Source organism: Podarcis raffonei, chromosome 13 (genome assembly GCF_027172205.1).
Source record: "Podarcis raffonei isolate rPodRaf1 chromosome 13, rPodRaf1.pri, whole genome shotgun sequence".
Lineage (NCBI taxonomy): Eukaryota > Metazoa > Chordata > Lepidosauria > Squamata > Lacertidae > Podarcis > Podarcis raffonei.
Genome location: NC_070614.1, coordinates 48,048,715 through 48,062,873, shown reverse-complemented (window position 1 = coordinate 48,062,873; position 14,159 = coordinate 48,048,715). Strand labels below are relative to the sequence as shown.

At 38.6% G+C, this 14,159-nt stretch overlaps 1 protein-coding gene across 1 annotated transcript; it reads left to right on the top strand.

The window, feature by feature from the left end:
* The first annotated feature begins 245 nt into the window (after positions 1 to 245).
* LOC128399193 (vomeronasal type-2 receptor 26-like) lies at positions 246 to 13,941 on the top strand. The gene is made up of 7 exons (XM_053360440.1): positions 246 to 411; positions 3,489 to 3,648; positions 7,830 to 8,121; positions 8,593 to 9,334; positions 10,408 to 10,592; positions 11,036 to 11,162; positions 13,040 to 13,941. The coding sequence occupies exons 1-7, from the start codon at positions 246 to 248 to the stop codon at positions 13,939 to 13,941; spliced, it is 2,574 nt and encodes an 857-aa protein (XP_053216415.1).
* Positions 13,942 to 14,159: the final 218 nt, after the last annotated feature.

The window sequence follows — 14,159 nt, the reverse complement described above, 5'->3', positions numbered from 1 at the left end:
GTGGTGGAGAGAAATATAATCCAATATAGCAAAGATATTGTTGAATACCCCACTGATTGTTGGTATTGTGTGGTATTTATTGGGTGAGCAATTGAAAGAGTTCATAGCTGAGAAGGATAAAATGATGAACAAAAATGGATCAGGGAAAAATCAGACCAAAGAATACATAGGATCTTTGTTTGTGTGTATGTGTGTGTGGGGGGGGGAGTGATACTGATAAAGGTCTGCCTGAATAGGGAAGGAGAATGGTTGCAGGTGATGGAATGGACAAGACCTTCACAAAGGTGTCTGGAGGCATGAACCAGACAAATGAAGGAGTTGTTATGCTGAAGGATTGGAATGAATCCATTGACAGAGATAGCAAGAAACTTCATGAGATGCCAGAGATAGAGTTGAGAGAAAGGATTCCATGTACAAGTTGGCATGAATTTATTTATTTTTTTAGAAGATATTTATTGAAGTTTTAAAAAACAGAAAAAAGTCATAACAGAAAGAAAAACATACAGAAAAGAATTACAAAAAATACAATAACAACACAAAAAAAGAAAAAAATAGTTAAAAACCAAATCGATTTTTCACATTTTTCAGAATTCTCATTATCTTGTTTCTTTGACTTCCTCACACCTCCCCTTTTTGTATTCCCAATCACATCATTAGTTCAGCAAATCCTTACCCCTTTTTCTTTATAACATTTAATTCAATTTTTCAACTAATTTACATCTTTATACCTTAATCAATTATCAAACCATTTTTACATACTCTTACTTATCTTATTACTAAGTCCACTTAGGTCCAGTCCAACATCATTTTAACATTCATTAATTTTACAATATTTCTGTAAGTAGTCTTTAAATTTCTTCCAATCTTCTTCCACCAGCTCTTCTCCCTGGTCACGGATTCTGCCAGTCATTTCCGCCAATTCCATATAGTCCATCACTTTCATCTGCCATTCTTCCAGAGTGGGTAGATCTTGTGTCTTCCAATATTTTGCCATGAGTATTCTTGCTGCTGTTGTAGCATACATAAAGAAAGTTCTATCCTTCTTTAACACCTGTTGGCTGACTATGCCCAGAAGAAAGGCCTCTGGTTTCTTCAAGAAGGTATATTTAAATACCTTTTTCATTTCATTATATATCATTTCCCAGAAAGCCTTTATCCATGGGCACGTCACCACAGGTGAAAGAATGTACCTTCTGACTCTTTACATTTCCAGCATTTGTTATCGGGCAAATGGTAGATTTTTGCTAGCATGACTGGTGTCATGTACCATCTGTATATCATTTTCATAATATTCTCTCTTAGGGCATTGCATGCCGTAAATTTCATGCCAGTGGTCCACAACCGTTCCCAGTCAGCAAACATAATGTTATATCCAACATCCTGTGCCCATTTAATCATAGCAGATTTTACCGTTTCATCTTGGGTATTCCATTTCAACAGCAAGTTATACATTCTCAAAAGTATCTTTGTTTTTGGCTCTAACAATTCTGTTTCCAATTTTGATTTCTCCACCTGGAAGCCGGTTTTTTTGTCCAAATTATAAGCTTCCCTTATTTGATAGTAATGAAGCCAGTCTCACACTTTATCTTTTAATTTGTCAAAACTCTGCAATTTCAATTTATCTCCATCCTGTTCCAAAATTTCCCAATATTTTGGCCATTTGGCCTCCATATTGAGCTTTTTCTGAGCCTTTGCTTCCATTGGTGACAACCACCTTGGGGTTTTATTCTCAAGTAAATCTTTGTGTCTTATCCAGACATTAAACAATGCTTTTCTGACAATATGATTCTTAAATGCTTTATGAGCTTTAACCTTGTCATACCACAAATATGCATGCCACCCAAAAACATTATTAAAACCTTCCAAATCCAAAATGTCAGTGTTCTCAAGAAGCAGTCATTCTTTCAACCAGCAGAATGCTGCTGATTCATAATAAAGTTTAAAGTCTGGCAGGGCAAATCCACCTCTTTCCTTTGCATCAGTTAATATTTTAAATTTTATTCTTGGCTTCTTGCCCTGCCAGACAAATCTAGAGATATCTTTCTGCCACTTCTTGAAACAGTCCATTTTGTCCAAAATCTGTAATGATTGAAACAGAAACAACATTCTTGGCAATACAATACAAGTTGGCATGAATTTAGAGGGGAAAGTCACCAAGCCTCTGGCGATCCTTCTGGAAACAGGATGAAAGAAGAGGAAATAGAAGCGACTTTCTTTTTAAGGACACGAAATAATGGCAAACTGGAAATGGGATTGGAAGATATGGAGCTGCATAACACAGTGATTAGTAGCCTACACAAAGGGGAAATGCTCTTTTATGTACTGTGGTTCCAAGCTCTATATAGCTTTGTACACCAATACCAGCAGACTGACCTCATTTGCAGGCAGTTCAGTTCCTTCATCTGCAGTGGTATAACATGATGGTGAAAATTTGCTCCAGTGAGCAGCGCAGTTTGTGCTAGCTGCACATTCCAGGCCAGTCTCAGGGGCAGTCTCACAAATGGTGCATTGCATTTGTCATACAATCTGGAGGTTACCCATGCAAATAAAACACCATCAGGAAGTTTTAACAGTCTGAATAATCATTTGATTTATTCTCCTCTTTTTGATGATGCATCTGGTGTGTGGGTGTGTTGTGCTTTGCGGGAGGAGGTTCCCCTAGACAATTAGTGTAAAGAAATGTGTTTCCCTGCTTTCTGTAAAACAAGGGTTGCATGTGTGGCCCTTAGTTCAGGTTTTGCTGTTTTGCATCCACAATGAAAATGGCAGCACTCTGACTTTCCTGGGTATGTTCATTCGCCAGAGAAGATTTCAAGCCACTTGCCACTTAGTGGGCCACTCAGGGTCAGAGGTAACATGGAGTCACATTTTAGAAAACAAACCCAGCTGAACATGTTGGTTACCAAAACTGCTACTCTGAGCTAATACTATGAAAACAATATTATCTATTCGTGCAATTAATCAAATCATTATATTTTGCTCAATTTGACCAGGCTCAAGAGACATTTCAGCAGTCACTTGGAAAAATTCAATAGGAAAGCCTAGCAGTTGTTATAATAAATAATGTTGTATTCAGTAGAGTGGTGAGGGTAGAGGCAAAGTCCAGAGAAGACCATGCCCATCTTATTTCTCAAGTTTTCCCTTTATTGGCCAGACTTGAAATGGGTGCTGGCAATCTCACCTTCTAACCAAGGCTCCATTTGTTACACTTTGATTCTAAATGCAACTCACGAATATCTTCTGGAATAGTTTTGCCAGAGCCAGTTATTACCCAATGTGGTCTCTTCTTCTCAAAGGAAATGAGAGCAACTGCAAATTATAAATCAATTAAAGCATCTGAAAATATCTAAAGGCTATACCGATATAGACATAGACTGCAAGATTTTTCTCCTTAAGAGGCTTATGCAAAAAGGAAATAAGCTACACTGCTAGAATGTTTTGTGTATATGTGTTGCTGTTTTTGCATGTACCTAGTGTGTACAATGCAGATCCGACCACGTGTCCCACCAGTGACCCCTTTCCTGTTCCTCATGAGTGGTACCAGCCAGGTGGCCTCATCATCGGTGGGATTTCCTCTCAGATCTTTTATACATTTGATGAAGTTTCCTTCAGAGAACAGCCTTCACAGAACATGTTCACAATTCCATAGTAAGTTTCTCTGCGCTTATCCCTCCAAATCCCCATTCCTTTTGTGTCATGTCTCCTAGATTGTAAGCATTCATGTAGTGAGTTTCTTATCATTGACCTATGTATAGTGGCTACTTTGGAAGACTTTTCTGGCTGAAAAGGATAAAAATGCTTCAGGCAAGTACAGTGGTACAGTACCTCTGGTTACAAACTTAATTTGTTCTGGAGGTCTGTTCCTAACCTTAAACCCTGCTTAACCTGAGGTACCAATGTAGCTAATGGGGCTTCCTGCTGCCACCGCACCACCAGTGCACAATTTCTGTTCTCATCCTTGGGCAAAGTTCTTAACCCGAGGTACTATTTTTGGGTTAGTGGAGTCTGTAACCCAAAGTGTTTATTACCTGAGGTGTTTGTAACCTGAGGTACCACTGTATATAATTATACGGCTTCACAATGAATCATTTACATAACTGAGAAAGCTCCAACAGATCAACCCCTGAGCACTTCTCATTGTCAGCCACTGTCTGGGTATTGCCTTCCATCCTCAAGGAAAATGGCACCACTCTTCCACTCAGCTTGCAGACTTTCAGCACAAAATTCTGTGGATAGGTGGTGCCTATTTTTTGAATATCAGTTCAAAATTCCATAGTAAGTGTCTCCCCCGTATCCCTTCAAATGTCTCCTAGATTTTAAGATTTAATGTAGTGAGTTTCTTATCACTGAAATATGTAAGCCACTTTTGAAGCCGTTTCTGGCTGAAAAGGATAAAAATGCTTCAGGCAAATATATGATTATGCTGGTTCACAAAGAAGCATTTACGCAATTGAGAAAGCTCTAACAGGTCAACCCCTGAGTACTTCTCATTGTCAGTCACTGCCTGAGTATTGCTTTCCATCCTCAAAGAAAATGGCACCACTCTTCCACTCAGCTTGCAGACTTTCAGCACAGACAGTTGTTCTTCATTTTATGAAGTGACAGAGAGAAGAGAATGAGGTTTAAGTTTGGCTTTAATTGCATCCAAAGTATGTGTGATTTCTACACTGCCCTGGTGTTTGGGAAGTGAAGTGTAAAGTTGAGAAAGATAATGTTGGGGATAAATTCAAACATAAATCTAGTGCTGTATCAAAGGTGGTCCTCCAGTTTCACAAAATATTTCTTCCCCCTTGAAAGTGTTTTTTAAATTCCTTTTACCTTTTTTAAAAAATTTGTGCACCAACTTATTTCAGATGGAATAGGGTTGCCATATGAACCTGAAGATTTCGGTAATGTGCAGGGTTGTGTATGTGCTAATTTGGCACCTGGGGGGGGGATTTTTAATTTAATAGTAAATGTCCAGGATTTTCTGTGCTTCCTGCTAAAAAAAAGCTAAACTTTGGACGATCACCCCCAAAAAGGATGAGCAACACTGTCCAGATTTTTACTTCTTGAAATATGGCAACCCTAGATTAATCCTGTCTATGTATCTATCTATCTATCTATCTATCTATCTATCTATCATCTATCTATCTATCTATCTATCTATCTATCTATCTATCATCTATCTATCTATCTATCATCTATCTATCTATCTATCTATCTATCTATCTATCATCTATCTATCTATCATCTATCTATCTATCTATCTATCTATCTATCTATCTATCTACCATCTATATCTATCTATCATCTATCTATCTATCTATCATCTATCTATCTATCTATCTATCATCTATCTATCTATCTATCATCTATCTATTTATCTATCTATCATCTATCATCTATCATCTATCTATCTATCTATCTATCTATCTATCATCTATCTATCTATCTATCTATCTATCTATCTATCTATCATCTATCATCTATCATCTATCTATATCTATCTATCTATCTATCATCTATCTATCTCTATCATCTATCTACATACACATACACACAAACAAACAAACATATAGATCTACATGCACATGAAAACACATGCCAGAAAGTTTTATTTAAATTACACACTTCACAGAATATGTTCAAAGTTACATAACAAGGTCTATATCCCCTCAAATAATAAAAATAATTATTTTTTCATTTTGCGGTGGTAGACCTTAGCATTTCAAAAGTAGTGGCAGCCTGTGCAACACCCAAATCTGGTACCCATTCTTGCCTTCCACCTGTGACTTTTGTGTCATATACTTTAGATTTTAAGGCGTAAAGCACTAATTATCCTGTGTAAACTGCTTTGCTGAAGAAGGGATAGAAACACTTCAAGTAAATAAATAACTGGGTCACAAATAGTCCAATACAACCACCCCTGGGCACTCCCTATCTCAATCACATTAGGAGAGCAAAGTGTTCTCAAAATGTTCTCTCTCAAATTTCAAGCTCATGCTTCTCAAATTAATGGAACCGATTTAACACTTCATTTTATATTATTTATTTCATTTCCAAATTGCTTTACATGAGCATAAGGATGAAAAAAGGCATTTTTTCCATACTGCCTTTTATATATCACATGCAGCACTGATTTTGTTCTGTTGTTCTGAAGTTAATCTTCCACAAAGAACTAAACTATTCATCTTGTTGTCCACCGAGATGAATTTATGTAGGTAACCATTACATTATTTCATGCAATTATTTTCAATGCACAAGAAACACAATAAAAATGGCAGGGAAATTTAATAAATCATTTGTCATTTGCAGCTTGTATGCAACTGGAACAGCATATGTTTATAATATTCCTGGGATTGATTTCCTGTCTGGACATAGAAGGAATGAGCAAACAGTGGTAACTTCTGCTCCCATTTCTGTTTTTAGCAGAATTGCAATTGAACTTATCATCATGAGATATGAAAAGAGCTAAGACATAAACACATGAAAGAACAATTTAAAAGCAATAAAACACATATACTTCAACTTTTATATGCCTTCTGAAAATCTTTCTTACACATCAAACATATGCAGGCATTTTAGAATGCATAAATGTTTATGTAATATCTGATTTCTGATTGTATTTTTATATGTTTCTTATTGTATCATTTAATATAGATTTTTCTAAATGGATGTGATTTTTTAATGAAAAATTGTATATTTTAAACACACACACACACACACAGAGAGAGAGAGAGAGAGAGAGAGAGAGAGAGAGATTCCTAAATCTCAGTGCTTCATTCCTCTGAGAATAAGACCCACTGAACAAAATTGATTGCTGTTCTGAATGAACACATAGGTTGGAATAGGAATGTGTCAGATGTGTTCCTATTGGGATCAATGGGACTTTGAAAGTCACAATGAACTTGCCTCATTGATTTTAATAAGAACTAACTGTAAGGAAAATATGGTGCAGTCCAGAGCCACCATCTTCTCAAGATGACTGAAGGAATCCAACACGATGTCCTGATGTCACAGGCATGAAGTCGCAAAGAGCCAAGGGTGGAGTGAAACTGCCCTCTAAAAAATGTGTGGTATTATTTTTTTTGGGGGGGGGGCTGCCTTGGCACCTAGGATTTGGCTCACATGGTGCAGTCCTACAAATAAACACCAGAAGCTGTCTTATGCAGAGTCATACTATCAGTTAATCTAGCTCAGTATAATAAACAGTAATGGGTAGCAGTTTCCCGGAGTTTCTAACACAGACCTAGCTGGAGATGTCAGCTATTGGACCTAGGATCATCTAGAAGAAAGACAGATGATCCACCAAAGTATCGCAGAGCAGCAACCCACCCACAACTGTCTACTAAGAGGTAAGCCCCCCAAGGTTCAATGGAACTTATTTCCTGATAAGTATAAGATTGTCACACACATTCTTTATTATAGTCCAAAGACCGACAAAACGAATTTGAAAGCAAGCTACAGCAGAGATTCAGGAAAGACCTTACCAGGCAGTCACTGTGTTTAGGGTTCTAGGTTTCACGGTCCAGGAAAAACTTGGTATAAGAATTGCTCACATACCAAAGAGATATAGCTGTGGGTTTTGTTCTGTTTTTTCAATCAAGTCAGGTGAAAAGTACAAGCAACAGATTAACTACAGATTTTTCAATGATGCAGAATGCAAATGACTTGATGAAAAATAAATGTTATTTGGATTGTTTGGTGTTTCTTAGCTTAGAAAGAGCATTTACGAGAAGAGAAAATAATCTCATTTCAAACTATATTTTAATTTGAGACAGAAATGATCCATATTATGATATGTTGATTCCACACACTGTAGAATTTATATTTGAATTCATTTGCAGTGTGGTGACGAAATTCTACCAGCACACCCTTGCCTTGGCATTTGCTGTAAAAGAGATAAATGACAGCCCCAAGATCTTGCCCAATCTCACCCTTGGATTCCACATCTATGATAGTTATTACGATGCAAGGATGACTTATCGGACAACTCTGGACCTACTTTTCAAATCAAATAGATTTATCCCCAACTATACATGTGACATGGAGAAAAACCTCATAGCCATCATTGGAGGACTTAGCTCTGATACCTCCTTCTATATGGCTGACACCATAGGCCTCTACAAGATTCCTCAGGTAGCAGCTTTGAATGGGAACAGGGATGTGGATTTTCACAATGTACACTTCCATTGCTTATAATCCAGATTGGCCATGAAGCCAATGAATGAATCAATTGGTGCAAAATAGAGGAGTCATGTTAATATCTGGGATTCAATTTAGAATGATACTAATAATAGTAATGATGATGATGATGATGATGATCATAGAGCTTTAGAAAGATAATATAAAGTGATCCACTAGCCTAACATACCAGTGCTGAATCTCCAGAAAATGTACAAAATGAAAGAAGGAAGAAAATTTCCAGAATTTTTTATTTTAAAAAATTGTAATAATTCTAGAGAATTTAGCTAGAAAAGGAAAGTTGGATTTAACTGTCCCTGAACCCACACCTTGCTCTGAATTACATTTGTTGAATGAACAGGCACATGCTCAAAATGAAGGTTTATCTTAATGTTAACTCCATCATCTCTGTACATTTCCTTTTAGATCACATATGGATCTTTTCCCCCAGGGGAGAGTGATACAGATCAGTTCCCTTCCTTTTTCCGCATGGTACCCAATGACAGCCATCAATATATGGGGATCATCAGCTTACTAAAGCATTTTGGATGGACATGGGTTGGACTTTATGTTGTAGAGGGTGACGGTGGAGAAAAATTCCTGCAGACCCTGGAACCATTGCTGTCCAAGTATGGAATCTGTTCAGCCTTCTTCCAAAATATACCACAAGTAGCCCATTTAGATAAGCTGGGTAAAACGATGGATGTGATCTGGGATCTCTCTCTCTCTCTAAGAGATAATAAAGTCAGCGCATGTATAATCTTTGGAGAAAGTTTATCCCTTGTTTGGATGAGAACGGCTATATTTCTTAGTGATCCTGAAAATAAGGAAAGCTCATCATTTAGAAAGGTTTGGATCATAACAACCCAGATTGAAGTAATATTAACAGGTCTTCAAAGGTCTTGGGATCTGGATTCCTTTCAAGGTGCAATTTCCTTAACAATTCACTTAAAAGAGCTTCTAGGGTTCAACACATTTCTTCAGAATATAAAGCCTGATAGAACAGACAGAGATGGTTTCCTCAAGGACGTCTGGGAGCAAGCATTTGACTGTACACTGCCAACCCCCAGTGTGCCTTTGGATAGTAATGAACATTGTACTGGGGAAGAGAGACTGAAGAGCCTTCCAGGTGCACTGTTTGAAATGGGCATGACTGGCCACAGCTACAGTATCTACAATGCTGTCTATGTTGTGGCTCATGCTTTGCATGCCATTGTCTCAACTACATTGAAGCAGAAGACTTTAATGACAGATGGAAAGTTGGATCATCAAGACTTGCAACCTCTGAAGGTAATATATTGAAATCAAATTCTTCTTAATTCAGTGGGTTGAATATTCCAAGGAGAGATTGTATCAACAAGTACCTGATGAAATGGCATTATACATTTATTCAATGAGAAAATTAGAATCATTTAGTCATAGAATTCTAGTGATGGAAGGTCCCCAAGGCCCATCTAGTCCAATCCCAGCAATGTAGGAATGTGTGTGGTTTATGTTTACATCACCTCATGGCAAGGCAGCAAGCCAAACCTGAGATCTGCTGGGATGAGGGTTTATTGGAGTCCTTGGCTCTCCAGCTGATCCATCTGTTGTTTCCCATCCCAGCAATACTGAAGATACTCTGATTACGTCTTCCATCCCAGGTTAACTGTGTTTCAGCTGACTGAGCCAAGGATTTGATAGGTTACAAAGAGGGGGAGGTTGGGGGATGGCAGGAAAATTACTCCAATTCTAAAACCTTTTCAGCTCATTCACAGGAGCCAGAGACCCAGATGAACCCATTCTGGGGCGAAGGGGTCGTGTAAGCAAAACTCTGTATTAAAGGCCTTTTGCCCTCACCTAGGCTTGTACCTTTTGAAATACAGTCACACCTTGATTGTTGAATGCAATCCATTCCAGAAACCTGTTTATCCATTCCAGAAACCTTCCACAACCGAGGCATGGCTTCCAGTTGGTTGCATGAGCTTTTAACACTCAAGCAGGAACTGTGTCAAAGGTTTGGTTACCAAAAAAGATTAAAAAACCAGAGCATTTACTTCCAGGTTTTTGGTGTTCGGGAGCCAAAATGTAAGATAACGGAGGTGTTTGGGAACCATGGCTCGATTATAGTTATAAAAGAGGGACTTTTCAAATCACAGCATTTTGCTTAACTTGTAAATAAATTTTTACCCCTTTATGTCTTGTTATTTTTCAATTAGCTACAACCTTTTCTTCGTTGCATTATATTTAATAACTCTGCAGGAGAAACATTGAGTTTCAATGGTAAAAAGGAAATGGAAGGTGTATTTGACATCGTGAACATAGTCACATTGCCAAACAAGTCCTTCCTACGAGTGAAAGTGGGACAAGTGGACAATGGTGCTCTTGAAGCAAGAAGAATCATCATTCATGAGGACAAGATTACATGGCACAAGGGTTTTAACCAGGTATGGGTCCTGGATTGTGATTGTGGGCCCTGCAGGCTCTGTCCCACTGGAAAAACTCCAGAGCTCATCTGAATAACAAAATGGTTGAAATGCAATGGTCCCATGTTCAATCCTCTGCATCTCCAAGTAGGCTTTGAAAGTGACACTGGTCTGTAAAAAACAACAACAGTCAGATGGACCAATGATCAGTTGTCCTATCCACCTTTTTAGGGATGCATCCTTTACTTGTACAGCACAAGTTTATACGTAAAATTTCTGAGATGAGTCTTTCAAGGTCATGAGCAAAAAAGGAAACCAAGAAATTAAACTTCTTCTTCTTCTTCTTCTTCTTCTTCTTCTTCTTCTTCTTCTTCTTATTATTATTATTATTATTATTATTATTATTTTGTGGGGAGGAATGGAGACTTACCCCCACCTGAATGTTCTTTCCTCCTGATGGATAGGTGGTGCCTATTTCTGTGTGTAATGACTGCTGCTCCCCTGGTCATCAGAAGAAAAGGAAGGAAGGGGAGAAATTTTGCTGCTATGATTGTGCTCCATGTCCAGAAGGGAAGATTTCAGACCAGAATGGTTTGTGACTTAGAATTCATGTGTTATTTTCATTGGCTAGGATTGGGATGGTTTGCTACTTTAGATCTAATTGCTATGTTTAATTACCATGCTGCCTGGAATGTTTCTCTGTTGACTTCCAATATCTTCCCAGGGACATCTTGAAAAATGAGGAAGCCTCATGCAATACATTTTATGTGGATTTGAGTGTGAGCGCTAAAATAGACAAAATGATCTATGGTAGTTGTACACCTACTTTATAATATCCTAAACAGAAAAAAAAATGGCCAAAAGAAATGGTCAAAAAGTCCATAGAGAAATGTTAACACTCCTGATGGTGGTCATGGAGAGTTTGACAAATTTTTACTTTTAAGAGGCAAAATCAAACTGTGATTATTATTAGTAGATGCTGGATCAGACATTAAAGTTTCTCCTTAGTGGCCTCTGCAACACATGTCAGGTGCAAAAATCCATGGGGCACCCCTCAAATAGACAACCAGATACACAGTTCTAGATAGGAAACAGTGAAGTGATGATGTACCAGGAATACATGTCTGGCCAATCTGCACAGGACATCACAAATTCAAAATTATACCTTTTATTCCCAGGAAAATGAATTCCACTGTCCTGCATTGGGATTGTTTTATTAATTATTACAATTCCCCTTTCTTCCTGATGCCATTTGGGATCTGCTTCAGGTGCCTAAATATCTTGGGCCAACCCTGAAATAAACAATAAACCCCATACACATATTAAAGCCAAGAGGAAAGAGAAATACATTGGAAATATTCCACCCACTTCTAAAAGGCCACATATGGTTAACAGCCAAAAGGCTTGGTTGTCAAAGTAAACATTTGCCTTGCGCCTAAAGATATATAATGATATTCCGACAGGAGCCGCCCCAGGGAGAGCATTCCACCAATGGGCAGCCACCACCCCAAAGGTCAATTTTGGGGATTGCCATTCTCCAGATCTCTTGTTGAGAGGGTAGGAGAAGAGCCTCAGATGGCAATAGGAAATTCTGGTACAGTTCATATGGGGAGAGGCAGTCCTGGGAGGATTTCATCCTGGGGCATTTTAAGGCCTTATATGTCAAAACCAGAACTTTGAAATTGGCCCCAAAACTAATGGGGACCCAGTGCAGTCAGACAAGAGTGAGTTTTATGTTCACCTGTCTTGCCTAGAACAGCAACATGGCCCTAGAATTCTGCCCAAGCTGTAGTTTCTAAACCATTTTCAGAAGTGGTCCATCTATAACCTGTTGCAGTTATCTAACCTATATATAACCAAAGGAAAGATGACAGAAGTTAGGCTATCCCTGTCCAGAAAAAGGCAGCTGTGGTGGCAGCCAAAGCTGGGGGAGCAACCACCAATTAATCTAGGGAACCATCCACAAAGAATGCCTCATTCTTATCTGGATTGTGCTTCAGTTTATAAGTAAAATCATGAAAATAACTATCCACTGTCTCTGCATCCAGCCAAAATAGGTGCAGATGTTGTAATAGCTGCTATGCAGTATCACATAACATGCATTAGAATTATTGTTATACAGAAAGCCCACAACTTACCCAGGAGTTACATCCCGGGGATCACACCTAAATCCAAAATTGTGTATAGTCAAAGACATTGGATTCAATAGCAGGTGGGATAGGCCAAGTGTTTTTACCCAGACACAAGCTTCCTTTCTGCCTAAATTTATCTATTTGTTTTTCATTTGCTTGCCAATTGTGTAAAGTGCACACGGGTCAAATGTGTGTAAGCTGTGAGCTAACTAAATAGCACTTCCATTTTACCACAGTTCATTCAGAATGTCCAGGTTGAAATCCCAAAACGGTCATATGGGAGGCGGAAGAAGACCATGAATTTTGTTTAGAATTTGACCTGTTTCTGTTTTTCAGATATGGATGACTGTTTCAGATGCCCAGGAGACCAATATCCAAACAGGAACAAACATGGATGCATCTCCAAAACACTGAGCTTTCTTTCTTATGAAGAACCCTTAGGGATCAGCTTAGCCTCAATTGCTATTTGTTTCTCCATTGTCACAACTTTAGTGTTTTTAGTTTTTGTGAAGCACAGAGATACACCCATTGTCAAAGCCAACAACCGAGATCTCACCTACACTCTCCTCATCTCTCTACTGCTCTGCTTTCAATCTTCTTTGCTATTCCTTGGCAAACCAAGGGAAATGGCCTGCTTCCTCAGACAACCTACTTTTGGCATCATCTTCTCAATGGCTGTTTCTTGTGTGCTGGCCAAAACCATTACCGTAGTTGTAGCTTTCATGGCCACCAAACCAGGGTCCAGCCTGAGGAAGTGGGTGGGGAAAAGACTAGCCAACTCCATTGTCATTTCCTGCTCTTTGATTCAAGCAAGTCTGTGTACTCTCTGGTTGGCAACTTCTCCCCCATTCCCAGATTTAGACATGCACTCACTAATGGAAGAAATCACTGTGCAATGTAATGAAGGGTCGGTGACCTTGTTTTCCTGTGTCCTGGGCTACATGGGCCTCCTGGCTTTCTTCAGCTTCCTCTCAGCATTCCTGGCCCGCAAATTACCTGACAGTTTCAATGAAGCCAAGTTCATTACCTTCAGCATGTTGCTCTTTTGCAGTGTTTGGTTGTGTTTTGTCCCAACCTACCTGAGCACCAAAGGGAAGTACATGGTGATGGTGGAGATCTTCTCCATCTTGGCCTCCAGTGCTGGCTTACTGGGCTGCATCTTTGCCCCAAAATGCTATATTATCATGCTGAGGCCAGAGCTGAACAACAGAGAGCAACTAATAAGAATAAAGAATTAAGACATCTCTTTGATTTGCCATCATTTTGTTGTTAAAAGGGAAGGGTAAGGTTTATGCATAATTCATTTATACTATTTACAAAAGTTCATTTAAAATTATTTACATGTTGACTTTTTGGAGGAAATTTTGCTGGTTAACACTCCCGTTGCCAGATAAGAGTTAAATCTTTGTTAGTACAATCTCCCTTGTGTGATAGAGAGATTAGCCTCACATGCTCT

Coding starts and splice junctions, on each gene's coding strand:
- LOC128399193 (XM_053360440.1), top strand. CDS start 246: ATGGTTGCAGGTGATGGAATGGACAAGACCTTCACAAAGGTGTCTGGA. Junction 412..3,488: donor GTTGAGAGAAAGGATTCCAT/GTACAAGTTGGC, acceptor TGTACAATGCAG/ATCCGACCACGTGTCCCACC. Junction 10,593..11,035: donor GGCACAAGGGTTTTAACCAG/GTATGGGTCCTG, acceptor CCTGATGGATAG/GTGGTGCCTATTTCTGTGTG.